Source organism: Pan paniscus, chromosome 11 (genome assembly GCF_029289425.2).
Source record: "Pan paniscus chromosome 11, NHGRI_mPanPan1-v2.0_pri, whole genome shotgun sequence".
NCBI lineage: Eukaryota > Metazoa > Chordata > Mammalia > Primates > Hominidae > Pan > Pan paniscus.
In genome coordinates, this window is record NC_073260.2 from 41,821,391 (window position 1) to 41,848,598 (window position 27,208).

At 41.9% G+C, this 27,208-nt stretch overlaps 3 protein-coding genes across 3 annotated transcripts in view; 2 read left to right on the plus strand and 1 right to left on the minus strand.

The window, feature by feature from the left end:
- The window catches only part of XPA (XPA, DNA damage recognition and repair factor), a 63,698-nt gene extending 61,682 nt beyond the window's left edge, over positions 1-2,016 (plus strand). Inside the window, exon 8 of the mRNA XM_034967847.3 lies at positions 75-2,016. The gene's annotated coding sequence lies outside the window, so the exon portion shown is untranslated. The remainder of the gene's footprint in view (positions 1-74) is intronic.
- The window catches only part of NCBP1 (nuclear cap binding protein subunit 1), a 40,428-nt gene extending 37,931 nt beyond the window's left edge, over positions 1-2,497 (minus strand). The window contains exon 1 of the mRNA XM_003820612.6: positions 2,029-2,497. Coding sequence (XP_003820660.1) covers positions 2,029-2,062 — 34 coding nt within the window. The 5' untranslated portion in view covers positions 2,063-2,497. The remainder of the gene's footprint in view (positions 1-2,028) is intronic.
- Positions 2,498-2,540: 43 nt separating this feature from the next.
- TSTD2 (thiosulfate sulfurtransferase like domain containing 2) overlaps positions 2,541-27,208 on the plus strand; it is a 33,326-nt gene continuing 8,658 nt past the window's right edge. Inside the window, exons 1-6 of the mRNA XM_003820616.6 lie at positions 2,541-2,699; positions 8,339-8,553; positions 9,953-10,269; positions 18,067-18,187; positions 24,257-24,382; positions 25,505-25,610. Of these exons, the coding sequence (XP_003820664.1) occupies positions 8,389-8,553; positions 9,953-10,269; positions 18,067-18,187; positions 24,257-24,382; positions 25,505-25,610 (835 nt within the window). The 5' untranslated portion in view covers positions 2,541-2,699; positions 8,339-8,388. The remainder of the gene's footprint in view (positions 2,700-8,338; positions 8,554-9,952; positions 10,270-18,066; positions 18,188-24,256; positions 24,383-25,504; positions 25,611-27,208) is intronic.

Sequence of the window (27,208 nt, forward strand, 5' to 3'; positions counted from 1 at the left end):
CAAAAGTTATTTTTCTACATATTTGCATTCCAATTCTCTAGGATGCCCTACAATGACATTTCCTCTCTCTTTAGGGATTACCTCTAAGTGAGAAAAAGGAAGCATAAGAACAACAAAGAAAAGAACAAAAGACTCAAGTTCTCCAGCCCCCAAGTAATGACTTGAGAAGTATATTAGTTTTTGACTAGTCAATTACAAAGCATATGAAAATTGTATTAATCGGCGGGCGCAGTAGCTCACATCTGTAATCCCGGCACTTTGGGAGGCCGAGGCGGGTGGATCACCTGAGCTCAGGAGTTCAAGATCAGCCTGGGCAACGTGGCGAAACCCCGTCTCTACAAAAAATACAAAAACAAAAAAAAATTAGCCGGGCGTGGTGGCCCGCGCCTGTGGTCCCAGTTACTTAGGAGGCTGAGGTGGAAGGATCACTTGAGCCTGAGAGACGGAGGTTGCAGTAAGCCGAGATCGCGCCACTGCACTCCAGCCTGACAAAGAATGACACTCCGTCTCAAAAAAAAAAAAAAAAAAAGGGAGGGAATTGTATTTTCTGTGCCTTGTACAGAGGTTACACAAGAAACCTCGTGTTAGAAATCAAAGCACGCAGCATAGATATTTAATTTATACCTGTGTAGTGAAGAGAGCCCTGGACTGGATTCGCTCTTGCTGGTGTTTGGGAACTGACAGCTGTCCCTCCATCTTAGTTATGCTCAGTCTCTAGACCCTTAGGTGTCAGATAGAAAGCTGGACTAGAATATCCTCTCAAGCCATGCCTTCGTAGAAATCTGGTGTTTCACTATTAAAACTAAATGCATGCGATTCTGCCTCCACCTCAACTGCCACAACACTCAAGGAGAGACAAACGTTAAAGATAAAATTTACTCAATTTAAAATGTCTGTTATGGGTTTTTTTCTTACATTGACAGCATCTGCTAACGTTTACCGCCTCTTAAGCGTTGGCAAATGATAAAACATCATTGTTGCTGATGTGTATTACCTCATTTAACCTTCACAAAAACCAGAAGATATAAATATCATTACTTCTGTATTACAGACTAAAGTTTAAGGAGCTTACATAACCTGGACAAGATCACCAAGTAAATGGTAGGGTCTGGCTTTGAACCTAAACCCTCTGGTTCCAAAGTCTCATCTCTTAACCACTACTATACACTCTCTTCAAAAAACAATACACTAAAATGTTAACAATAGAATTACTCTAAGTTTTACTTTTTTGGTGTGTGGATTTGTGTTTTTGACCGATTGTAAGGCTTATGTGTAATATAAGCATCTTTTTTTTGTTGTTAAAACTAGAATTATTCCATCTTTATGAAGGCAACACTGATCTCCACGAGCACAATCATCCAAACGGAGATGGGAACCCCCGTTCTAACTCTCTCAGAGGCCTGAAGTTAGTTTTCTAGCACTCTCTCTCACACAAGGGAAATGCGCTTACAGCCAGTTCAAAATCTGCAGTAACCTGTGTCTGTTTATTAGGGACTTCTTGGGCGCGGGTAAGACAATATTCTTTCCCTACAGCTTGAAAGAAGGGAAATCAACGGATAACTACTACCGGAACAGAGTTCAGACTGCAACTCATGAGATCTCTCAGTCCTTTCCTTCAGTGAATTCTTCCGAGCCCTTTTCAGGTGCAGCTTTGAAGATTAAAACGAGACACTAGGACCAGTGGGTCCCTAAGAGGCGGCAGCACAGACACAGGTGTGCTTCCCTGTTCCGTGGTTTTACGGACGAAATTCTGAAACATCCTTAGAGACCAAGGGTCTACCCATGGGGTTCACCAGGCCTTCTTTCCCGAGGATCGGCCCTTGACTCAAAGAACTGGGGCGGGGGAGAAGTCGCTTTCTAGAAGCCGCCCGACCACACCGCCACCGTATTCTCTCTCCTCTTTCCCTCCGCGGCTCCCCGCACGTTCCCGGGGAGAAGAGCTTCCAGTCTCTTCCGTGGACACCCAAAGACGCCGAGCCTCGGCTCCCAACCGGGAGCGGCCTCCGTGGCCGGGCCGCAGGCACTCACCGTCGTTCTCGTCGCTGTGCCGCCGCCGCGACATGCTGCCCTCCGGTGCGCCGCGGAACCGAGAGGCCAGGCGGTAAGCGCTGCAGGAACTGTCTGGCCGCTGGCCGACGCAAGGACAGCTGCAAGGCGCGCGGATGGACCGGCACGCAGGCGCACTAGCTCGCCACTGCCCCGGAAGCGCAGGAGAGGCCGCCGGGTGGGCTAGGCGCTGCGAGAGCCGGCGTGAGGAAGCTCAGTGGGCTACGAACGTCTGGCACACACGCAACCGCCCCCTCGGGCTGCCTCCGCCTGCCGGCTACTTCTTTCTCCCGCCTTCCGCTCTATGTCCTTCCGGGGCCACGCAGAAAGTGCCGCCGCTTTGGCCACTCAGAGCCCCCGGGCCGCGGTCGTCGTACGCCTGAAGGCGGGTCGTGCCGGCGGCCGCTCTAGTCCCTGCCTCCGCTCAGGCCGGTCCTCCGGGCTTCTCAATGGTTTCCCGGTGGCCTCTCAATGGTTTTCCCGGCGGCCCTTGCGCCGACGCCAGGAGACTTCCCGAGCTTGGTGACGTCACGAGCGAGCTTTTCTACCCAAATACGCTGCGGGGGAATAGGCTCGAGGGCGGTGAGCAGTGACAATTGCTAGGCGGAGACACTGCAGGGAAGAGAGACCTTAGAAAGGATCAGGACTGGCGGGTATGTGCTCATCTACTCCCACTTTCCGGCTTTTGCCGCCTTGGGAAAAGTGGGAGGAGAGGTTGGGCCAAGCTCAGCATGCGGGGTGGGGCCTGGGCGGAAGGCGGTGCCGCACATGCCGCCCCTTGGTATGGAAAGGCCGGCCCTGACGCGAGCGTGCGGCTCCCGGCTTGCCGGCTGGCCGTCATTTTCCTTAAGTTGTTTGCTTAGGAAGGAACAAATGATTGTATTAGTAATCTGTTTTCAAGGGTCATTGGGTACCTATATGCCTGTGTGTGAGCGTCCCCTCCCCTGATGTCTTTATGAGCGTACTGGCTTATCTGCTTTGTCCATGGCCATCTGAAATTTCACTCTCCCGGCCTAATTCTCCTTCGGTCTTACCTATTTCAGTAAATGACGTCATCCGTCGGCTGCTTAATCCAAAAATTTAGAGAGTCTTTCTTAGCTCTTTTCCCTCACTTTTTACATAACAATTATCTGTAAACCCTGCCTGCTCTGCTTTCAACACAAATCCAGAATCAGAGCGTGTTACTGCTTTGTTTAAAAGTCTCCTATGACGGCCAGGCGGGGTAGCTAACGCTTGTAATCCTAACACTTTGGGAGGCCGACGCGGGCGGATCCACTTGAGCCTAGGAGTTCAAGACCCACCTGGGCAACAAGGCGAACACCGTCTTTACAGGAAAAAAAAAAAAAATTAGCCGTGCCTAGTGTTTGGCGCCTGTAGTCCCAGTTACTCGAGGGGAGGGTTGGGGGCCGAGGTGGGAGGATCCCTTGAGCCCAGGAGGTCGAAAATGCAGTGAGCGGTGATCGCACACTGCACTCCAGCCTGGGCAACAAAGTGAGACCGTGTCAAAAAAAAAAGTCTCCTACGACTTTCCATTGCACACTCCATGCCATGGCCTGTGGGGTTCTACTTCTCCTCACTGTACTCCAACCACTCTTTCTGTTCTTACAGTAAGTCAAGCTTGTTCTTATTTTAGGAACTTATACTATTTCCTTTACCTGAAGGTCTCTGGTTCTAAATCTGCGTGGCTGGCTCTTGGTCACTTAGGTCTCAGATCAAATGTCAGGTCCTTAGTGAGGCCTTCTTTGGTAACCCAATCGCTGTTTTATTTCATTCAACGAATATTATATTTATTAGCATTTAGCACCTCCTAGGTGCCAGGCAGAGTTCTGAATGCTGACGATGTAGAGGTGAACAAAGGAAAACCCCTGCTCTCTTGGCGCTGATACATTCTAACGACCCATTCAGGAATAGCCACAAATAGTGCCATCATAGGTAGTGAGCAACGGGAGAGTAGTAGATGAGATCAGAGAGGTAGGGGGAAGGTGCTCTGTGAGGACTTCGGACATTATCCAAGTGAATTGAGAAGTCATTGGAGTATGATTTTTTTTTTTTTTTTTTGAGACAGGGTCTCGCTCTGTTGCCCAGGCTGGAGTGCAGTGGCACGGTCTTGGCTCATTGTAACCTCTGCCTCTTAGGTTCAGGCAATTCTTGTGCCTCAGCCACCCAAGTAGCGGCAATTACAGACATGTGCCACCACACCAGGCTAATTTGTATATTTTTAGTAGAGATGGGGTTTCGCCATGTTGGCCAGGCTGGTCTTGAACTCCTGGCCTCCCAAAGTGCTGAGATTACAGGCACGAGCCTCTGTGCAGGGCCAGTCTGACTTATTTTTTTTTAATAGTTACTTCTCATGCTCCCAAAGGAGGAAGATAGTTCAGCTTTTGCAGTAATTCTAGCTGCAAATGATAGTAGCTTGAACTAGGGTGGTAGTGAAGATGGTGGTGCAAAGTGATCTGATTGGATTGTACTTCAAAAGCAAAGCTGGCCAGGCATGGTGGCTCACCCCTGTAATCCTAGCACTTTGGGAGTCCAAGGTGGGTGGATCACAAGGTCTGGAGATTGAGACCATCCTGGCCAACATGGTGAAACCCCGTCTCTACTAAAAAAAAAAAATACAAAAATTAGCTGCGTGTGGTGGCGTGCAGCTGTACTCCCAGCTACTCGGGAGGCTGAGGCAGGAGAATCGCTTGAACCTGGGAGGCGGAGGTTGCAGTGAGCCGAGATCACCCCACTGCACTCCAGCCTGGTGACAGAACGAAAACCATCTCAAAAAAAAGTATTTTCTGAACAAGTGAATGATAGTGTGAGAAAATAAGGAGTCAGGAATCATCCCAAAGTTTTTTTTGTCTGAATAACAGGAAGAATAAAATTGTCTTTTACTCAGATAAGGAAGACTGGGGAAGACGAAAGTTTGGTTTTGAACAGTTGTATTTGAAGCTGAAGCTAGCTAGCTTCACACACAGTGTAAAATTCACACACAGTGGGGTATGTGAATTTGTAGTTTGGGAGAAAGGCCCAGGTTGAAGATATAAATATGGAGTCATTTATTATATAGTATTCTAAACAGAAAATTTCCTTTATGTTTCCCTTTTTTCTTTTCTCATGTAATTTTCAAATATTTACAGAAGTAGGGAAAATTTATGATGAATCCCCATGTACTCATCATCAACTTCAGTAATTCTTAATTCATGGGTAATCTGGTTTCATTGATATTACCTCCTCTCTCTCAATTATTTTGAGGCAAATATAGTTTTAAGTCCTTGGAAGTAGATGAGATCACCTGTAGGGTAAGTATAGATAGAGTGGTTCAACATTTAGAGGTTGGGGTAATAAGGAAGATCCAGCAAAGGAAACTGAGAAGCAGGGGCCGTTATCCCTAGCTGGTATTTTCATGTTTTGTTTGTTTGTTTGTTTGTTTGTTTTTTACTTACTTAATGTCTCTGCTTACCAGAATATAAGCTCCAAGAGAGCAGGTACTTCAACTGTTTCATTCATAGCTGCATTCCCAGGACTATTCCATGGGCCCGGCACATAGCAGAGGTGCCACAAATAATAATAATTTAGAGTATGTACATAAATCAAAATAAGCTGAGACTGAAAAAAGATGCAGAGTCGGAGGAGATCATTTTGGGGTGGTGGGAAAGGCACCCCACACTCAGGTGTAGAGACCTTGAGTCAGGAAAGAACATGGCTCATTTGTGGAACTGGGCATGGTCCAGTGTGGCTAGAGTAGGATATCTGATGGGGAATGAGGAGCATAGTCAGAGATGAGCCTAGAGTATAGGGAAACTAAGTTTTTCAGGCCTTCAAAGGAAGCAGTGACACGGGGTAGCAGACAAGACATAAGTGAAAGGTGACACTTGAGTTCAGTCTTCATATACATAGTAAGCATATGGGGAGGGAAAGAAATGAAAAAGTAAGGGAAACAAAGCAGCGGAAAGCATAAATGCTGGGACAGACTACATCAGGTCATATAGAGGGAGATTGGGAAAGATGCTGGAGGTGGGACCGGATCGGATAGTAATTCCTTTCGACAATGTTACCTCCCAAATGTACTGCCCTTATAGGTAAATAAGTTCTCTGTTTCTAGAACAATGCCTGGAACCTAGAAGACCCTCCATAAATATTTGTTGAATGAATTTTAATTTGGAAATGATACATGTACTTTCTCTACCTTTACAATAAAACAGCTTTGAGCATGGAGGAAGTGTGTTGAATAAGATTCTTCTACTTATTTTACTTCTGCCTGGAAGGCTTACAGGTTTGTGTAGAGTTAGGGATGTACTTTTTTCAGTGGGACTTTATATGAAAGACATTTTCATGAGAAAGGAAAGAGAAGCTAAAGAAGGTAGTATTTCTTCACCCAGTCTCTTCCACTTATTTTTCAAATACAAGAGAATTTGGGTTTAATAAATCTGTATTACCTTGCCTTACCCTTATAACAAAGCTCATTTTGAGCCCCATGAAAGCACCACTTAGCTGATTCAAATGCATTTTATGTGGTGCAAGTGACATCTTAATTTATGAATCCAAGGAACAAAGGTCCTTTATAAGAAAGTTGGTATTGCCTGTGTGTGTCTGTGTATGTTTAGTCTCCATCAGTCCTATCCAGCATTGTTAACAAGCAGTGTGTGTTCCCCCACACATAAACTGCTCCTCGTTGCCTTCACCTGGTTGAGGTACCCTGTAGGCAGAGTTGTGAATTGGCAAAGTTTGTCACTAGTGTCTCCCACCTTCCTTTCTCTCATTCTTAGTGGTGCTTTTTCTGCTCCCTCTTGTGGAGTTTGGGACTTCTTTGCATGTTACTATTTTCAGAACCTTCAGTGTCCACCTCTGGCTGCCTCCTTCAATATTGTCCTGAAGAAACTAACTTTGCCAGTTCACTAGTAATATGAAATAACCAGTTGTTATGTTGTGGGGCAGGAATTTGGACAGGGCACAACAGGGACACCTTGTCTCTGCTCTCAGCTAAGAGGCCAATCTGGAATCTGAAGGGTCTAGTGGTTGATGCTGGCTGTCAGCTGGAGGCCTCTGTTCCTCTCCACCTGGTTCTCTGTGTGTGGTCTCTGCATGGATTGGATTGGCTTACTCACAGTACAGTGGTTTGGTCTCCTCAGCGTGAGCATCTCAGAATGAGAGCTTGCGCTAGCGTATCCTTTTGAGAACCCAACCTCAGTCATACAGCATTGCTTCCATCACACTTTATTTTTGGGAGTAGTTAACAAGCCTGCCTAGGCTTAGGGAAATGGACCAGAAATACTGCTGCAGCCATTTTTGGAAAATATAATCTGTCACAGCTAATTTTTAAATAAAATTTTTATGTTAAATTTAAAATACAGCATTCAATTAAAATATTAATAATATTACCATTCATTGAACCCTAGTTTGTGCCAGACACTATATATTAATATTTCTTTCCAGTCCACAGTACAGTACTGTAATGTAGATACTACAATGCACAATTTCCACAAGAGAGATTTAGAACTCAGAAACCTTAAGTAGCTTGCCCATGTTCACATGCTTGGCAAACTGCTGCAGCACAAACCAAAGCCCATACTTTTTCTCAGTATGCCTCTTAGTGCTTGTCACCTGTCACCTTTGCTTTACAAAAGAACCAACATGGTATGATGGTTGTAGTGTGTCCATTTTGACAAGATTTGGCCACAGTAGCGATTTTGACATTTCTTCTGGCATATTACCGTGGGGCTGTCTTGGGAACTATTTCTTCTAAGGAAGGAAATTTTCATAGCTCTGAAATTAAGGGGCAAAAAGAAGAAAGTGTTTATAACTGAAGGTGCTGGCACACATCTTGATTGATTTGGGTTGTACCTGTTGCTTTTCTGGTATTATTTACCCTAATGACTGCATGGCTCGCTCCCTAATTCAGGTTTCTGCTCAAATGCTATTGCTGCAGAAAGGCTTTTCCTACTCTCTGTGTTCGAAGGGCTTCTCCATCACAGCCTCCCTACCCTGCTGATTATTCTTTATAACCTTTTCACCATCTGACTTTAAAAATAAAAAATCAATTTATCCACTTGTTTACTTCACCCCACTGGAATGTAAACTCTAAGCAGGCAGAAACTTTTTCACTTTCGTTTACTGCTATATTCTCAGTGCTTAGAATAGTGCTTGACTTCAAGTCGTTCCTAAGTAAATACTATCGATTTAGTAAGTAAATGGATGGTTAGCTTGGGTTACTTTGCCCATGCTGATTTGCGTGATTGATTAGCTTCATATTTTCTTCAAGAAATCAAAGAATAGCATGGCTGCTTCTTTCTTATTTATATTCTAGGAGGTATTTAACTGAAAGGAATATCTGCTTCACTGTTGCAACCAAACCAGATGCCTTCTTCCACTTCACCAGACCAAGGAGATGACCTGGAGAACTGCATTTTAAGATTTTCTGACCTGGATTTAAAAGATATGAGTCTTATTAATCCCAGCAGCAGTCTTAAAGCAGAATTAGATGGCAGTACAAAAAAGAAATACTCGTTTGCAAAGAAAAAGGTAGAATTCTTATGAATGTTTCATGATCATGTATGTGTGGTTAATGCAGATACATTTGGAAGTCGGTTATCAAGGTTGCTCTCCAGCTCAAGGTAAAGTCTAGTCAGGAACATTAACCAGTGATGTTAATTCCATCCCAGGCAAAGGGTAATCATAGGCAAGGTGTGGTCCTGGAATAGCCATGGTGGAGTACTTGAGGAGGGTGGATCCTAGACAGATGGATTAGATTTCATTCCCCACCCCTCCCCAGGTCAAAAAAGACCATAAACAAAGTTGAAAACCAAATGACAAGTGAAGAAAAAGTTGTTAATTATGATCAACAAAAGATCACTAAAAACACGTATCAGTAAGAAGATAAATGCTATGATGGAAAAATAGGCAACAGATTTGAACAGGCAAGCCAGAAATAAACAAATAGAATAAGCAGGAAAAAGTATTCAGCATTACTACTAATCAAAAATATTTTAAAAAATAGGGTAGCATTTCTTTTGCCTTTTATTTGGACCAACATTAAAAATATTGATGATAAAAAACACTGATAGAACTCAGTGAGGCTGTGGATAAAATGGCACCCACATGCTTTTCTGGTTAGAGTATAAATTGGTACATTTTTCCTGGAAGTCACTATTACAGATTAAAATTTCATGTTCTTTGACCCCTCAATTTTTATTTTAGATATTCTAAGTAGGTGGTTAAAGATATAGAAAGATGGATGCATGGAATGCTCATTCAACATGGCTTTTAATTGCAAATATTAGAAACAATCTAAATGTTCATCAGTTGGTAACTGGTTAAGAGAATTTTCTGTTTGATTGTTTTACAATAAGCATAAGTAATTTTTATAAAAACAGTAATATTATTTTCCAAGAAGGAAGATATTTTGGTACGTTTCTTCCTGGTCTTTTTCAATGTACCTTTTAATGTGGTTAAGATTACATTGCATAAGCAATTTTATCCAATTTTTTTCACTTAATATTATATCATAAAATATTTTTCCATATAACTTAAAACTGGCTGCTTAATATTCCATGGTAAGCATACTTCATAATTTACTTTCCATATTCCTTTCGAAAATAACTGATGGTGTTATTTGTGATATTTTAGGCCAAACTGTATTATGTATATTCCAGTGTGACTTAGTCTTATATCCTGAGAATAAAATTATGATGCTGAGAGTTATTTAACCTCCTCAATATAAAGCCTAGTTTTAATTTCTCTAATAGTCTCTTCTAAAGCTTACTAATAAGAGAAGTGTTACTTCTCAGAGAATTGTATAACATAATGGAACATAAAACTAGAAGCCCCTGTGGAAAGATAATCTAAGGAATCTTAGTGAGACTTCTATTAGCCATAAACCTAAGGTTATTTAACAGTGTTAGCATTTGAAATCTAATTGCAGGCCTTTGCCCTTTTTGTCAAAACCAAAGAAGTTCCAACAAAAAGGAGTTTTGAATGTAAAGAAAAATTGTGGAAATGCTGTCAGCAGCTATTCACAGACCAAACCAGCATCCATAGACATGTGGCAACACAACATGCTGATGAAATTTATCACCAGACAGCTTCTATTTTAAAGCAACTGGCTGTGACATTGAGCACCTCAAAGAGTCTTTCGTCTGCAGATGAAAAGAACCCTTTAAAAGAGTGCCTTCCACATAGCCATGACGTGTCTGCTTGGCTCCCTGATATAAGCTGCTTTAACCCTGATGAGCTGATAAGGTAAGATTTTCATTCTGTATTTTGGTTTGATTTAAAGTATTTTTCCAACCACAATGAGATACTACAATTCACCCATTAAAATGGCTAAAGTGAGAAAGACCAACTCTGTCAAATGTGAAATGAGGATGTGGAACAACTGGAACACCCAGTCACTGTTGGTGGGAATGTAATATGGCACAACCACTTTGGAAAAGTGTTCGGCAATTTCTTAAACATGCATCGTTCCTGTGGCCCACTCCTGGGTATAATACCAACAGCAATAAAAACATATCCACAGAAAGCCTTGTACAAGAATGCTCATAGCAGTTTTATTCATAATAACAAAAAACTGGAAACAACTGCAAATATCCATCAACAGGAGAATGAATAAACTGGTATAGTCATGTAAGAATATTGCACGACAATAAAGTGCTATGAACTGCTAATATTCGAGAACATATATGGGTGAATGAGAAAATCTTTATGCTGAGTGAAAATAGCCAGACAATACATATTTTCTGATTTCATGTACTTGAAGGCAAAACTAATATATGATGATAGAAAGGTTCTGGCAGAAAGTTTGGGAATACACAAGAGATTTTTTGAGGTATTGGAAATGTTCTGGTTTTGATAGTGGTGTGGATTACACAGGTATACCTGTGTCAAAAATGATCAAACTTTACACTTAAGATCTGTGTATTTCACTTGTAAACTGTGCCATGCTTTAAACATTTTTAAATAAATAGGGCAGGAAAAACTAAGCAAAAAAAAGGGGGGGTTTCTTTTAAGCTAGATATCATTATCTGTATGATTTCAAATATACGTATCCAGAAAAATGCATCATTTATTAGGTTTATTGGGGAATGTAGCATTGCACATAGTGAATTTTTCAGAAAGCAGGTAAATGTAGCTTACATTTTAAAGCATCTAAACTTTCTTTGATTTAACCTTTTTTTTTTTTTCTGGAGTCTTTCAAACTGCATTAGACTCTTCTTTAGTTGCATAATTAAACAGAGTATAGTGAATGTGATTGAACTTTTTCTGAGTGCTTTAATGCCATCAGGATGAACTTAAGTAGGATGCCAAGGTATAAAAGTTTGTCTTTTTACTAAGAAGGCTCAGACTTACTCTTCTGTTACGTCTCCTCCCTCTCTTCTAATTCTAGATCCAAACCCTCTGTATTATTGCTATGTACCAAATTCAGCTTGCAGCAGCATAGTTGGTGTTACTAGCTCAGAGTCTCTCATGAAGTTGCAGTCATCTCATTGCTTGACTGGGGCCAGTAAATCTGTTTCCAGGTTCACTCATGTGGTTGGTGGCAGGCTTGTTTTTTCAGTGGCTTTTAGTCAAAGGCCTCCATTCCTCTCTATGGGGGTCTCTTCATAGGCTGCCTGAGTGCTCTCATGACATGGCATGTGATGTGTGAGAGACAGAGACACCAAGACAGAAACCACAATCTTTTATGACCTAATCTCAGATTGCCATACCATCACTTTTTATTGATGCTATTGGTCACGTAGACTAACCTCAGTACAGTGTAGGAGAGAACTACACAAGGGTCTAAATACCAGGAGGCAGGATCATCAGGGATCATCTTGGAGGCTGGGCACCATACCTCAGAGTTGTTACTTTTTAGTGTGTATTACCTAGCAGCACTGCCTGCACTTTACCTATTCTGTCAGGATCTTAACTACTTGCAACAGCTAGATCCTTAAGGCACAGAATTCTAGAGGCCTAAGTTAGGCCAATAACATGCATACTATATATAGCCAAAGACCATAGCCTGTGCAGCAGCATATACCCAGTCAGTTGACATTGTGAGGTTTTTTCTTTTTTTTTTTTGAGACAGAGTCTCACTCTGTCACCCAGGCTAGAGTGCAGTGGTGTGATCTTGGCTCACTGCAACCTCTGCTTCCCAGGTTCAAGTGATTCTCCTGCCTCAGCCTCCCGAGTAGCTGGGATTACAGGCATGCACCACCATACCCAGCTAATTTGTATTTTTAGTAGAGACAGGGTTTCACCATGTTGGCCAGACTAGTCTTGAGCTCCTGACCTCAGGTGATCTGCTCACCTTGGCCTCCCAAGTGCTGGGATTACAGGCGTGAGCCACTGCATCCAGCCTGTTTGCAAGGTTTCTTGGAGACCATTCTACATATTCTTTAGGGAGGAGAGGTAAAGAAAGAAAATTATATTATTTTCAAAAACAAGTGGGAAGACACAGAGACATTAATGATTCCTCTACCCTATGTAATGTCAGAGCTTAAAAAAGCGTTTTGTATTAGTCTGTTTTCATGCTGATAAAGACATATCCAAGACTGGGCAATTTACAAAAGAAAGAGGTTTAATGGACTTAACAGTTCCACATGGCAGGGGAGACCTGATGATCATGGTGGAAGGCAAGGAGGAGCAAGTCACATCTTACATAGATGGCAGCAGGCAAAGAGAGAGAGCTTGTGCAGGGAAACTCCTGTTTTTAAAACCATCAGATCTCGTGAGACTTACTATCACAAGAACAACATGGGAAAGACTCATCCCCGTGATTCAATTACCTCCCACTGGGGTCCTCCCATGACACGTGGGAATTGTGAGAATTACAATTCAAGATGAGATTTGGGTGGGGGCACAATCAAACCATATCATTCTGCCCCTGGCCCCTCCCAAATATCATGTCCTTACATTTAAAAACCAATTCTGCCTTCCCAACAGTCTCCAAAGTCTTATTTCAGCATTAACTCAAAAGTCCACAGTCTGAAATGTCATCTGAGACAAAGCAAATCCCTTCTGCCTATGAGCCTGTTAAAAGCAAGTTAGTTACTTCCTAGATACAATGGGGGCATAGGCATTGAGTAAATACAGCCATTCCAAATGGGAGAAATTGGCCGAAACAAAGGGGCCACAGGCCCCATGCAAGTCCTAAATCCAGCAGGGCAGTCAAATTTTAAAGCTCCAAAATGATCTCCTTTGACTCCGTGTCTCACATCCAGGTCATGCTGATGCAAGAGATTGGTTCCCATGATATTGGGCAACTCCGCCTCTGTGGCTTTGCGGGTATAGCCTCCCTCCTGACTGCTTTCACAGGCTGGGGTTGAGTATCTGCATCTTTTCGGCGCACGGTGCAAGCTCTCAGTGGATCTACCATTCTGGGGTCTGGAGGACCATGGCCCTCTTCTCATAGCTCCACTAGGCGGTGCCTCAGTGGGAACTCTGTGTTGGGGCTCTGACCCCACATTTCCCTTCTGCACTGCCCTAGCAGAGGTTCTCCATGAAGGCCCTGCCCCTGCAGCAAACTTCTGCCTGGGCATCCAGGTGTTTCCATACATCCTCTGAAATCTAGGCAGAGGTTCCCAAACCCTGATTCTTGACTTCTATGCACTCACAGGCTCAACACCACCTGGAAGCTGCCAAGGCTTGGGGCTTGCACCCTCTGGAACCATGGCCTGAATTCTACATTGGCCCCTTTCAGTCAACAGCTAGAGTGGCTGGGATGCAAGGCACCAAGTCCCTAGACTGCCCACAGCAGGGGGACCCTGGGTTCGGCCCATGAAACCATTTTTTCCTCCTAGACCCTCAGGCATTATCGGGGGAACCAGCCCCCAATATTTCAACGTAGGTTCTTTTCTATTTTCTCTAAGCATTGGCCGGTCTGAGAAATAAAGAGAAAGAGTACAAAAGAGAGATTTTACAGCTAGGTGTCCAGGGGTGGCATCACATGTTGGTAAGTTCTGTGATGCCCACCTGAGCCACAAAACCAGCATGTTTTTATTAGGGATTTCAAAAAGGGAAGGGTGTACGAATAGGGAGTGGATCACAGAGATCACATGCTTCAAATGGCAATAAAAAAGATCACAAGGGCGGAAGGGCAGAGCAAGGTCACAAGGCCAGGGCTAAATTAGAATTACTGATGAGGTTTCATGTCCCACTGTGCACGCATTGTCTTTGATAAACATCTTAACAGGAAACAGGGTTCAAGAGCACAGCACCAGTCTGACTAGAATTCGCCAGGCTGGAATTTCCTAATCCTAGCAAGCCTGGGGGCACTGCAGGAGACCAGAGCATATTTCATCCCTTATCTTCAACCGCATAAGGCAGACACCCCCAGAGTGTCCGTCCATAGGACCACCCGGGAATGCATTCCCTTCCCAGGGTTATTCCTTACTGGGAAAAGAATTCAGCGATATTTCTTCTACTCGTTTTCTTCAATAAGAAAAATATGACTCTGTTCTGCCCGGCCCCGCAGGCAGTCAGACCTTATAGTTACCTCCCTTGTGCCCTAAACATGGCTGTTACCATGTTCTTTTTCAGGGTGCCCAGATTTCATATTGTTCAAACACACATGTTTTACAAACAGTTTGTGCAATTAACACAATCATCACAGGGTCTTGAGGCGACATACATCCTCAGCTTATGAAGATGACGGGATTAAGAGATTAAAGACAGGCATAGGAAATTATGAGAGTATTGACTGGGGAAGTGATAAATGTCCATGAAATCTTCACAATTTATGTTTAGAGATTGCAGTAAAGACAGGCATAAATTATAAAAGTATTAATTTGGGGAACTAATAAATGTCCATGAAACCTTCACAACTTACGTTCTTCTGCCACAGCTTCAGCCAGTCCCTCCGTTCAGGGTCCCTGACTTCCCACAACAAGGCATGTGATAGGAGGGGCTGTCATGAGGACCTCTGACATGCCCTGGAGACATTTTCCCCTTTGTCTTTGGGATTAACATTTGGCTCCACATTACTCATGCAAATTTCTGTAGCCAGTTTGAATTTCTCCTCAGAAAATGGGATTTCCTTTTCTATTGCATTGTCAGACTGCAAATTTTTTGAACTTTTATGTTTTGCTTCCCTTATAAAACTGAATGCCTTTAACAGCACCCAAATCACCTCTTGAATGCTTTGCTGATACCCTAAATCGTCTCTCTCAAGTTCAAAGTTCCCCAAATCTCTAGGGCAGGGGCAAAATGCCACCAGTCTCTTTGCTAAAACATAACAAGAGTCACCTTTGCTCCAGTTCCCAAGAAGTTCCTCATCTCCATCTGAGACCACCTCAGCCTGAAGTTCATTGTCCATATCATTATCAGCATTTTGGTCAAAGCCATTCAACAAGTCTCTAGGGAGTTCCAAACTTTCCCACATTTTCTTGTCTTCTTCTCAGCCCTCCAAACTGTTCCAGCCTCTGCCTGTTACCTAGTTCCAAAATCACTTCCACCTTTTTGGGTATCTTTTCAGCAGCACCCCACTCTACTAGTACCAATTTATTGTATTAGTTCATTTTCATGCTGCTGATAAAGACATACCCAAGACTGGGCAATTTACAAAAGAAAGAGGTTTAATGGACTTACAGTTCCACATGGCAGGGGAGGCCACACAATCATGGTTGGAAGGCAAGGAGGAGCAAGTCACATCTTACATGGATGGCAGCAGGCAAAGAGAGAAAGCTTGTACAGGAAAACTCCCAGTTTTAAAACCATCAACTCTCATGAGATTTATTCATTGTCATGAGAACAGCATGGGAAAGACCTACCCCCATGATTCAATTACCTCCCACTGCGTTCCTCCAGTGACATGTGGGAATTGTGAGAATTACAATTCAAGATGAGATTTGGGTGGGGACACAGCCAAGCAATATCAGGTTTTTATTGCCAGATACAGTTTTCTGAGCTGAATATGTTTTAGGAAGTGTATTAACTTTTAAAACTGAATCATAGGATTAGATGTTTAGATCCTGGCCTTGAAAAACTCACCAAGTCATATTACAGAATTCCAGAGGACAAATTTCTGACTTTAAGCAATTATTGAACTATTTGGTAAATAGAAATACAGTTGATCCTTGAAAAACACGGGGTCAGGAATCCAAGGATTAGGGGCAGTTGAAAATTTGCGTATAACTTTTAACTCCCCCAAAACTATACTAATAGCCTCTTGTTGACTGAAGCCTTATCAATAATGTAAACAGTCAATGAACACATCTTTCTATGTTATGTATATTATATATTGTATACTGTATTAAAGTAAGCTAGAGAAAATGTTATTAAGAAAATCATAAGAGGCCAGGTGCAGTGACTCATTCCTATAATCCCAGCATTGTGGAGGGCCAAGGCAGGAAGATCACATTAGGCCAGGAGTTCAAGACCAGTCTGGGCAACATAGTAAGACCCTGCCCTACAAAAAAAAAAAGAAAAAAAGAAAATCATAATATATATTTACTATTCTTTATGTTAAATGGCTCGTCATAAAGGTCTTCATCTTTGTCACCTTCACATTGAGTAGGCTGAGGAGAAAGAGGGATTGGTCTTGTTGCCGCATGAGTGCTAGAGGCACAAAAAGATCTACAAGTAAGTGGACCTGCACAGTTCAAACCCGCGTTGCTCACGGGTCAACTGTAGTCCAAATTTGATCAATTTTTGTCATTACTACTCAGTGCCACATTCCCTTTTACTTATTGGAAAGGAGCAAGAAAGCAAGTTGAAGTAGAAGTCACACTTGAGCTAGTCACTAAAATTTTCTGTACCTTCATTTCCTCACCTCTAAAATTGGAATAATAATGCCTGCCTTGCCTACCTCCCAGTACTGCAGAATGAGTTATATAGGACGGTGATAGTATGAGCAGTTGTGAACTACACTGTGCTATACAGATATGGCCCTTCCATTTCATATGGCCCCACACTTCAGGGAATTTACTTACTAGTTAGAAAAACAAAGAAAAAGACACATGAGGCAATTAGCAGATGATACAGGTTACATAATTATCAGTTGAATTGTATGGTACAGAGACTAATTTGTTATAGGAGCTTAGAGAAAGGAAAATAGGATCTAAAATAGACAAGAAGGTTTCATGGAGGAGCATGGAAAGCATGGAGGAGACTAGGCCCTGAAATATGATGAGGCTGTTGAAGAGGGACTCAGACTCCAGAGCTGGATAGGACCTTAATTGTCGTGTACTGTAGCATTCCCTAAAATATGTTCTGTGGAACACTAGTTCTAGAGGATGCTAACAAGGTATTGAAAAAAGGGGTATTAAAGACAAATTTGGGAAGCACTCAGTCAAAATGTTGTTACTGCAAGACTTCTCAGAGCCTTTAAGAGGCTTTGGCTGTGATTCTTAAGGAGGGAGATGCTGTCTGCAGGGTTTCCAAACATAATTTTATAGAACAGCTTCATAACATACTTTGGAAAATATAGTTTATTTCCATTCTCTGATTTTACAGATGAGGAAACCAAGGCCCAGAAGTGATGAAAGACCTGCCTAGCTAGTTAGTATAAGACAGCCCAGTGCAGTAGAAAGAGTATAGATCTGGTGTCAGAAGACTGGCATTTAGGTCCTTACTATCACTTTCTGGCTGTCTGACTTGGGAGGAATTGGCCTCAATTTATTCATCTGTAAAATGGGGATAATAATAACCTGCATCATAGAAAGAGGGTTATAAGAATAAATGGAAGTGAAACTTTTTTGTACGATGATTCATACAAATACTGCCTTATGTGAGAGGATAAGCCAGAATGGAACCAAATTTCTAACTTTTCTATGAATTGGAGTTACTAATACCTGTCTCTTGGATGTGACCATTAAATGAGGGATCAAAGTAAACTCACTTTTTGTAAAGTAAGTTCAGTGCAGATACTGTCTTCTGTAGAGCAAATATAAAAAGAAGTTGCTTCTCATTTCAGGAGGAGAACAATAATCACAGCAAAGACAGGCATGAGTGTCCTCATCTTAGCCTTCCCTCAGACTGCCTGGGTGTACTTTATGAATTGTGACTTCTTTATGCCAGCGACTCAAATGCTCTTTGCCTTGGATTTTCATTTTATAGTGGCCAGGGCAGTGAAGAAGGGGAGGTGCTCCTTTATTACTGCTACCATGACCTGGAGGATCCCCAATGGATCTGTGCCTGGCAGACAGCTCTGTGTCAGCACCTGCACCTCACAGGCAAGGTAACACCTTCTCCTATATTCCTTCCTTCACTGGGTCCATCTTGCCTGCCAACCTTGGATTGCAAATGCTGTGCTCATTATAAAAAAGATTCACTGTTGAGTTCTTAAAAGTTAGGGAAATTCTGCTGGGCATTTAAGTAGAATATTAGGCAGCTATTAACATGGTATTTTATAAGAATATTTACTGGCATAAACCAGGAGTCAGCAAACTTTTTCTTGAAGAACCAGATAGTAGATAATTTAAGGTGTTGCACAAAAAACTATTCAGTATTGTTATAGCATGAGAGCAACTATAGATAATAATGTAAAAGAATTGGATGGCTGTGTTTGAATAAAACTATATGCAAAAGCAAGGATAATATGCCGACCCTGGTATAGGGAAATGTTTGTGATATATTAATTGGAAAAACATTTTATAGAACATAGAGGTGTGATTCCAAGTTGCTTCTTAATTTTCTAGAACCTGCCAGGGTCATTTACCAGCTCAGGGTATTGACATTTGCTGTTTCCTTCCTCTCTAGAGTGCTCTTCCCTGCACCTTCACATGGCGCATACCCCACTTCAGATCTCGGCTCACATATTGTCTCCTTAGAGCTGCAGTCTGAAGTAGTCCTCTCCAGATCTTGTCACGTTCTATCCCTTTCTGCTTTTCAAAGGATTTATTACTATCTGAAAGTATAATCTTCATTTATAAGCTTCATGAGGACAGTAACTTTGGGCTTAATTGATGTATTCTCAGTGCTGGAACAGAGTTTAGCATGTAGTAGACCCTCAGTAGATATTTGGAGAATATAGAATGAAGGAATGAATGCATGTTCATGACAAAACCAGAAGTGCATGTATAAACATGGAAGGTTGTGTATACCAAAATGTTAGTAAGGATTATCTAGGCATGTAGGATTATCGATGGTTTTTATTTTCCTAAAATAGTCTCTGATTACATTATACACATGCATATGTCTATGTATTTTATATGATTTTCAAAATTTAAATCGAAAGGAAGTGAACTAGTTTCCCCCTGAAACCCCCTCTGGTTATGACACTGTGCTGCCTTGTTTCATCTTTCCCAACATATGACCCAGGTCTGAATTGATCAGTGATATTTTTCACATCCATGTTTTCTAACAGATAATGATTTCATTTACCTCATTGAGTTCATCACCAAGGCCTGCCATTTCCACCTCTTCAAATACTCCTTAATTCCATTCCCTTCTCTCTTCCACACTCACCACTTTAGACCAAACCACCACCCTCTCTTACCCAGTCCATTCAGTAGCTTTCAAATTACTCTTCAGCTTGCCATCCCTACCTGCCACTTAATCCATTCTCCACACAGCCATAATGATCCTAAAAGGTGAATCAAATCACATCACTCCCTCCTCAAACTCTTTCAGTGGCTGCCACTTCCGGTGCATATGGAGGAAATCCAGTGCCTTAAAAATGCCCTTAGGTTCCTGCGTGAGTTGGCCCCTTCTTACCTTTTCTTCTCGTCTGATACTGTTCTTTGCTCATTATACTCCAGCAACATGGTCTTTCAGTTTTTTGGAACCCACCGAGTTCTTTTCTCTCCTTGGGCCTTCTTACAAGCAAACTATCTTCAAGGAACTCTCCTACACCCACTCTGCTGCTCCAGTCTGATTTTTACTCAAGCTTAGTTTTCAATTTTCATGACACTTCCTCAAAGAGACCTTTCCTGTCAATCTAAATTCATTTTTCCCAGTGCACTCTCTCATGGCATCTTGTAATTATTTTTCATAACATTTGTCCATTTGTAACTTTTATTTTAATATCTGTGACCTCCCATAGTCTGTAAGCTCCTAAAGGGGAAAAGCTATATTTTTTTCAACCACTGTATCCCTAATTCCTAGCACAATTCCTGGTGTAAATAAATAAATAATATTTGATACATTCATCACCATTCCTATTCAGAAAACTTCCACACCCTGAAAGATGGATACTCTCACAGTAAACCTGAATGTACAAGGTTTGAAAACAGCCTCTTGGTTTAGAGGCAGATTATTCTTCTTGGCCCAACCCAAGTGCTAAATTAGCAATGAGGGATCTTACCCACAAGGTGGCAGCACTTGCCTAGATCTTGGATATAAATTCCTAGGTGTCAAGGATACATGCCCAGTTTAATGAGTTTTGTGTTTGGAGATTTGGCAAAATATCAGTGCCTAAGTAGGGAAAGAGAAGAACCTGACTGTTGTGGAATTATGGGAAAAAAGCCTCTACTCTATTGCTGTGTATTCCTTATTGCCTCAAAAAATTTGAGGGGATACATTGAAGGCTTTCGAAAGGAAAAGTTATAAGATTGGGAGCTAGTAAGATCTGGTTTTGAATCCCAGATTTACCAGCTATCAGCTATACCACTGGGCAAGTTACTTGATTTCTCTGAGCTTTTGTTTCCTTTTCTGTAAAACGGGGATTATGATATCTGCCTTTCAGGATTATAATGTAATGCTTCTGTCTCATAGCAAGTGCTGAATAAATGCTAATGATTGTTCTTCTCAGTTTCTTACAAGGCCTTCCTCACTAAGGAGCTTTGAAGGATTTCTGTTAGAGAATCCTGGGGGTTCAAAGTCTAGTGCACGAGTTTAGAGCATGCTCTGCCCTAGCTATATAGGGAGCAGATGTGCTTGTCTTCTCTTTGGGTTCTGAGATTAAAATAAATTAGAAAAGAATCTACTAGCCTACCCCAAGAGAGGTACTTAGACATACATACTTCATCCTACCTGCTGTAGTCAGAAACCCTTTTGGAGTGGGTTTTCTGACTCTTACACTGATTGGGCTCTATTTTTCTATGTAGTCCACTATAAGTTGGTAGTGGGGACAGTAGCCTGTGTAGCAGAGATGTCACAGGCTTCCTGCTTCCCTCTCCCATGCCCAGAACTGGCTTCACTAGACTGCAGCACTGTTTCTCAAGGAGTCTGGATGTGACCTGGAACCTTTGTCATGGAACTCTGGAAAACATTTTACAGTACTATACATAGAGGTGTGATTCCAAGCTTCTTAATTTTCTAGAACCTGCTAGGATCATTTACCAGCGCAGGGTATTGACATTTGCTGTTTCCTTCCTCTCTAGAGTGCTCTTCCCTGCACCTTCACATGGCGCATACCCCACTTCAGATCTCGGCTCACATATTGTCTCCTTAGAGCTGCAGTCTGAAGTAGTCCTCTCCAGATCTTGTCACGTTCTATCCCTTTCTGCTTTTCAAAGGATTTATTACTATCTGAAAGTATAATCTTCATTTATAAGCTTCATGAGGACAGTAACTTTGGGCTTAATTGATGTATTCTCAGTGCTGGAACAGAGTTTAGCATGTAGTAGACCCTCAGTAGATATTTGGAGAATATAGAATGAAGGAATGAATGCATGTTCATGACAAAACCAGAAGTGCATGTATAAACATGGAAGGTTGTGTATACCAAAATGTTAGTAAGGATTATCTAGGCATGTAGGATTATCGATGGTTTTTATTTTCCTAAAATATTCTCTGATTATATTACACACATGCATATGTTTGTGACTTTTATGTTCTTTCAAAGTTTAAAATTATATACCACTTCCAATGAGTTGGCATTGGCTTGCGCCATGAATCTTGTTTTATATCCATACCCTAAAGAGTTGATCAAGTAGGGCCAGGTGCGATGGTTCATGCCTATAATCCCAGCACTTTGGAAGGCCGAGGCAGGCAGGTCACGAGGTCAGGAGATTGAGACCATCCTGGCTAACACGGTGAAACCCCGTCTCTACTAAAAATATAAAAAATTAGCCGGGCGTGGTGGCGGGCACCTGTAGTCCCAGCTACTTGGGAGGCTGAGGCAGGAGAATGGTGTGAACCTGGGAGGCGGAGCTTGCAGTGAGCCGAGATTGCACCACTGCACTGCAGTCTGGGCGACACAGCGAGACTCTGTCTCAAAAAAAAAAAAAAAAAAAAAAGAATTGATCAAGTGAGGCATCAACTGATGTGTCTTCTCTGGGCCCTAAAAAAGGCCAGCCATTAAAAATTTTCAAATTATGAAGTACTGGTATATATCAGTGTTATATGACTAGAACAATATAGGACCTTGAATTAAATCATCTCTTTTTCCAGACAGTGCCATGATGCCACATGTGCTGCCCTTGCTAGCACTTTTCTTTAGAGAGCTCAGTTCCCTTTAAAGATGATCCATCTTTAAACTCATCCACAGGATTTTGTAGTACGAAAACAACCAACTCTGCAGGGCCCCCAGAACATTGCCTCTTAAGGCTGGGGCTTTACCCCAGGCTCTAATGTCCCTTAACCAGGGGAGCATTTCAAAGAGAATATGGGACTTGAGATGCCAAAGAGCCCCAGATATGGATGCACATTCATTTATTCAACAAATCGTATTGAGTGCCTACTATGTGGCAGGCACTGTTCTAGGGGATATGCTGGTGAGCAAAACAGACACACACCCATGTGGAACTTGTATTCCAGTGGATGGTTTGCAGTGGTGGGCTGTCCTCCAAACACCATGCAGAGATACATGCTCATGTATACCCTCTGCCCTCAGATGTACTCTGTGCTTTAGGATTTTGGTAGTATCTCCTCAGCAGTTCTTTTCATTTCTGGTGCTCTTTAGTTCCCTTTTTATTCATATAAAGAAATTAAGATTCAGAGAAGTCAATTAACTTTCTCACAGCTACATGCAAGTGAGTGGCAGAGCTTAATCTTGAGCCTAGATCTGCTGACCTCTGTGGAGGACTCTGTTAAGCTACCTGGATTTAGATTAAGCTCAGAATTCACTTCTTTGGCTGTTGGACTATTGTAGCTCCATAGCAAATGGGGCTTTCCAGGAGTTTTATTCACATTCTCTTGTTCAGCATGCATGAAACAGAATACCTCATCTGAACTGTAGGCTATGCCATTTTAGAAAAATACAGGTATCCAGCTGGGCACGGTCACTTGTGCCTGTAATCCCAGCACTTTGGGAGGCCAAGGCGGGTAGATCACTTGAGGCCAGGAGTTGGAGACCAGCCTGGCCAACATGGCGAAACCCCGTCTCTACTAAAAATACAAACATTAGCCGGGCTTGGTGGCGCATGCCTGTAATCCCAGCTACTCAGGAGGCTGAAGTAGGAGAATCGCTTGAACCCAGGAGGTGGAGGCTGCAGTGAGCCGAGATTGTGCTACTGCACTCCAGCCTGGGCAACAGAGCAAGACTCTGTCTTAAAAAACAAACAGGTATCCTTCTCACACCTGTCAGAATGGCTGTTATTAAAAAGTCAAAAAATAACAGATGCTGGTGAGGTTGTAGAGAAAAAGGAATACTTATACACTATAGGTGGGAGTGTAAATTAGCTCAACCGTTGTGGAAGACAATGTGGTAATTCCTCAAAGACCTAAAGACAGAACTATCATTCGACCCAGCAATCCCATTACTGGGTATGTACCCAAAAGAATATAAATTGCTCTGTTATAAAGACACATGTATGCATATGTTCATTGCAGCACCGTTCACCTTAGCAAAGACATGGAATCAACCTAATGCCCATCAGTGATAAACTGGATAAAGAAAATGTGGGAATACTATGCAGCTATAAAAAAGAACAAGATCATGTCTTTTGCAGGGACATGGATGGAGCTGGGAGCCATTATCCTTAGCAAACTAAAGGAAGAGAAAACCAAATACTACATATTTTCACTTATAAGTGGGAGCTAAATGATGAGAACATGTGGACACATAGAGGGGAACAACAGACACTGGGGCCTTTTGGAGGGTGGAGGGTAGAAGGAGGGAGAGGATCAGGAAGCATAACTAAGGGGTACTAAGCTTAATACCTGGGTGGTGAAATAATCTGCACAATAAACCCCCATGACACAGTTTTATCTGCAGAGCAAACCTGCACTTGTATCCCTGGACTTAAAAGTTTAAAATAAAAAAGAAAAACACAGATATCTTTGTCCAGTAACACTTTGGTGTCCTCAGCAGCGTCTCTGCTTTTCCTGTTAAACTCATTGACACACATGAGCCTATTGTTCTTCCCTGGAAAGAACCAAGCTAAGAACAGTCTGTTCTCTTTCTCACCGTCTTGTGTCTCAGATTCGAATTGCTGCAGAAGGAATCAATGGGACAGTTGGTGGAAGCAAATTGGCTACCAGACTTTATGTGGAAGTCATGCTTTCCTTCCCATTGTTTAAGGATGACCTGTGTAAAGATGATTTTAAGGTAAGAGAAAATGAAAATTAAATGGATCTAGAGCCATCTGCTTCTGCCTCTGTGCATGTTATTGAAGAGGAGTTCAAAGTAGAGAAATAAGCAGTGCCAAATAAATACCCTTTCCCCTTTATTTTTTGGGGCTTGGGGAGTTTTTTTGTTTTGTTTTTTGACAGGGTCTTGCTCTGTCACCCAGGCTGGAGTGCAGTGGCGTGATCATGGCTCACTGCAGCCTCAACCTCCCTGGGCTCAGGTGATCCTCCCAGGTAGCTAGGACCATAGGCATGCATCACCATGTCTGGCTAATTTTTTTGTAGAGACGGGGTCTCACTATGTTGCCCAGGCTGGTCTGGAACTCTTGGGTTCAAGCAGTCCTCCCACATCAGCTTCCTATAGTGCTGAGATATGGATGTGAGATACCGCACCTGCCCCCTTTCCCCTTTAAATGTGCTTTTCTCTTTAGGTTACGAGACAGTACAATAGAAGGAGTATGCTCGTCCCCATTCTTCCACTGAGTCACCATATGATTTTGGACCAGCTAGTGCTCTAGACCTCAGTATCCCTTCTTATAAAATAAGGATGTTACAGCTCATGCAATCTGGGACTCCAAATCTTGGACATATTAGCTCACTTGAGAGACCAGCAGCCTGGTCAGCAGATCACTGTGTTTTTAGTAAATCTGGAATTGTAAGATTAACACTTCATACCACATGGGGGAATAAAGTTGTTGCTCTCACAGGTGGGCTGCTTTGTTTGAGTGACTTTATACCTTGTCATAATAAGTGATAAGGTGATGGGAAATGCCTTGCTAGCGTTCATGCTGGCAATGATAGGAAAAGAATGAAAACCGGGTATAGTCACATGTTAGAATTGCTCAGCGGTGTTGCAGTTTTATAATTACATGCTTACACCTAAAGAAACACTTTTTCAGCTTAACATTCCTGCACATGGCAGGTATGCAATAAGTATTTATCAATGTTGAATTATCTGGAACATTCTGGGCCCTAACTAGAGGTTTTTTAAGACTTCAGCTATTGTTATTACAAAACAGACCATCATTCTTATATTGGCACTTGTCTTATACCTGGAGATGGGACAGCAAGACTGTATTCTGTTTTGTTTCTCATTGGCTAGACCAGCAAAGGAGGAGCTCACTGTTTTCCAGAATTGCGTGTTGGTGTATTTGAAGAAATTGTGCCCATGGGGATCAGCCCCAAAAAGATCTCCTACAAGAAGCCTGGTATGCTTGCTTTTAGAAGATCGTGCTTTAATTCACAGGGACAAAACTTAATAGACAAATAAGAAAGCTAGGCACTGTGATCAGCAGCAGTCATGAGTCCTCTCTAAAGCAGCTGTGGGGTGGCTAACACTTGGCTGCATCCAGTGCTTATACTGTTTCTCTGTGGTGCTGTGGGGTTGAAGATTCACCTCTTCGAGTGACCTATCTTATTCTTCTTGGTGATGGTTTATCAATTAGTTGTTTGCTCTTTCCAAAGTCAGCAAGCAGTTTGGGAAGAGTGTAATTATTACTTGTAAACAGTTCATTAGCAGAATAGAGCAAATAGGCCTTTTGCTACAGGAAACAAGTTGCTTTCAACACCACAGCAGTTTTCACTGTGCTCTAGAATGTTCTTTCCCCATCTTCTCCATGGCAAATGGTTGAAAGACATTTGTTTGGCAGGTTTTTTGGGGTTTTATTGTAGTTTTTACTATGAAAAATCTTAAACATTAAAAAAGTAGAGAAAATAATATAGTGAAGTTCTATGTACCTATCATGCAGCTTTAGCAGTTAACTGATTAATGGCCAGCTCTCACCTATTCCCCATCCCTTCTCCCATCTTGGATCATTTTGAAAGCAACCCCAATGTCAGGCCATTTCATTTGTAAATATTTTTAGTAGGTATGTCTAAAAGATAAAAACTTGTTTTAAAAGATGCAAAACGATATCACATCTTAAAACATTTTAACTGATTCCTTAATAAATTACCAAATATCTAGTTGGTTTAGTCACTCAATTCCCGGTTGTCTCATACTTTTTAAGCTTCATTTCTATTAGGATTTAAATAAGGTTCATTAATTGTGATTCATCAGTATGTCTCTTTAAGTGTCTTTCAACCTATAGATTTGTTTCCATCTTTTTTTCCCCCCTTGCAGTTTATTTTTGAAGGAACTGGATCATTTGACCTTTAGAGTTTCCCATAATCTGGACAATAATAATTGTATTCCCAAGATATATTTCTCTGTCCTCTTTATTTCCTATAAGTTGATCATTAGATTTAGAGTAGTGCTAATAGAAGTATAATGTGAGGTACACAATTTTACATTTTCTAGTAGCCATGTCTTTAAAAGTAAAAAATAGATGAGATTAATTTAAATATGGTTTTCTTAATGCAATATGTCAAAAATATTATTTCAACATGTAATAAATATAAAAAATTATTAGTTTACTTTTTTTCATGCTAAGTCCTTGAGATTCAGTATGTATGTCACCCCTATTATAGCACAAGTGCTTGTCAGCCACATGTGGCTAGTAGCTACTGTATTAACAACTCAGGACTAGAGACTTGATCAGATTCCGATTTGATTTCTTTTTCTCCCGCCACCAAGACTACATAAGCACTGTTTTCTTTGATCAGGAAGCACAAAGGTCTGGTTGACTCCATGGTGTTCATTTTGGAATATGTAAAGATTTGAAAGAAGTCTAAGAGTGAAGCTAGGGGGAAATGGGATTAGGATACAGGCATCTGGGAAAGAGACTCATGCATGGGGAGATGAGGGCCAGAAAGAGCTGTTGTCTGCTTACTGTTCCCATCTTAGCAGGAGGCAGTATGACTACAA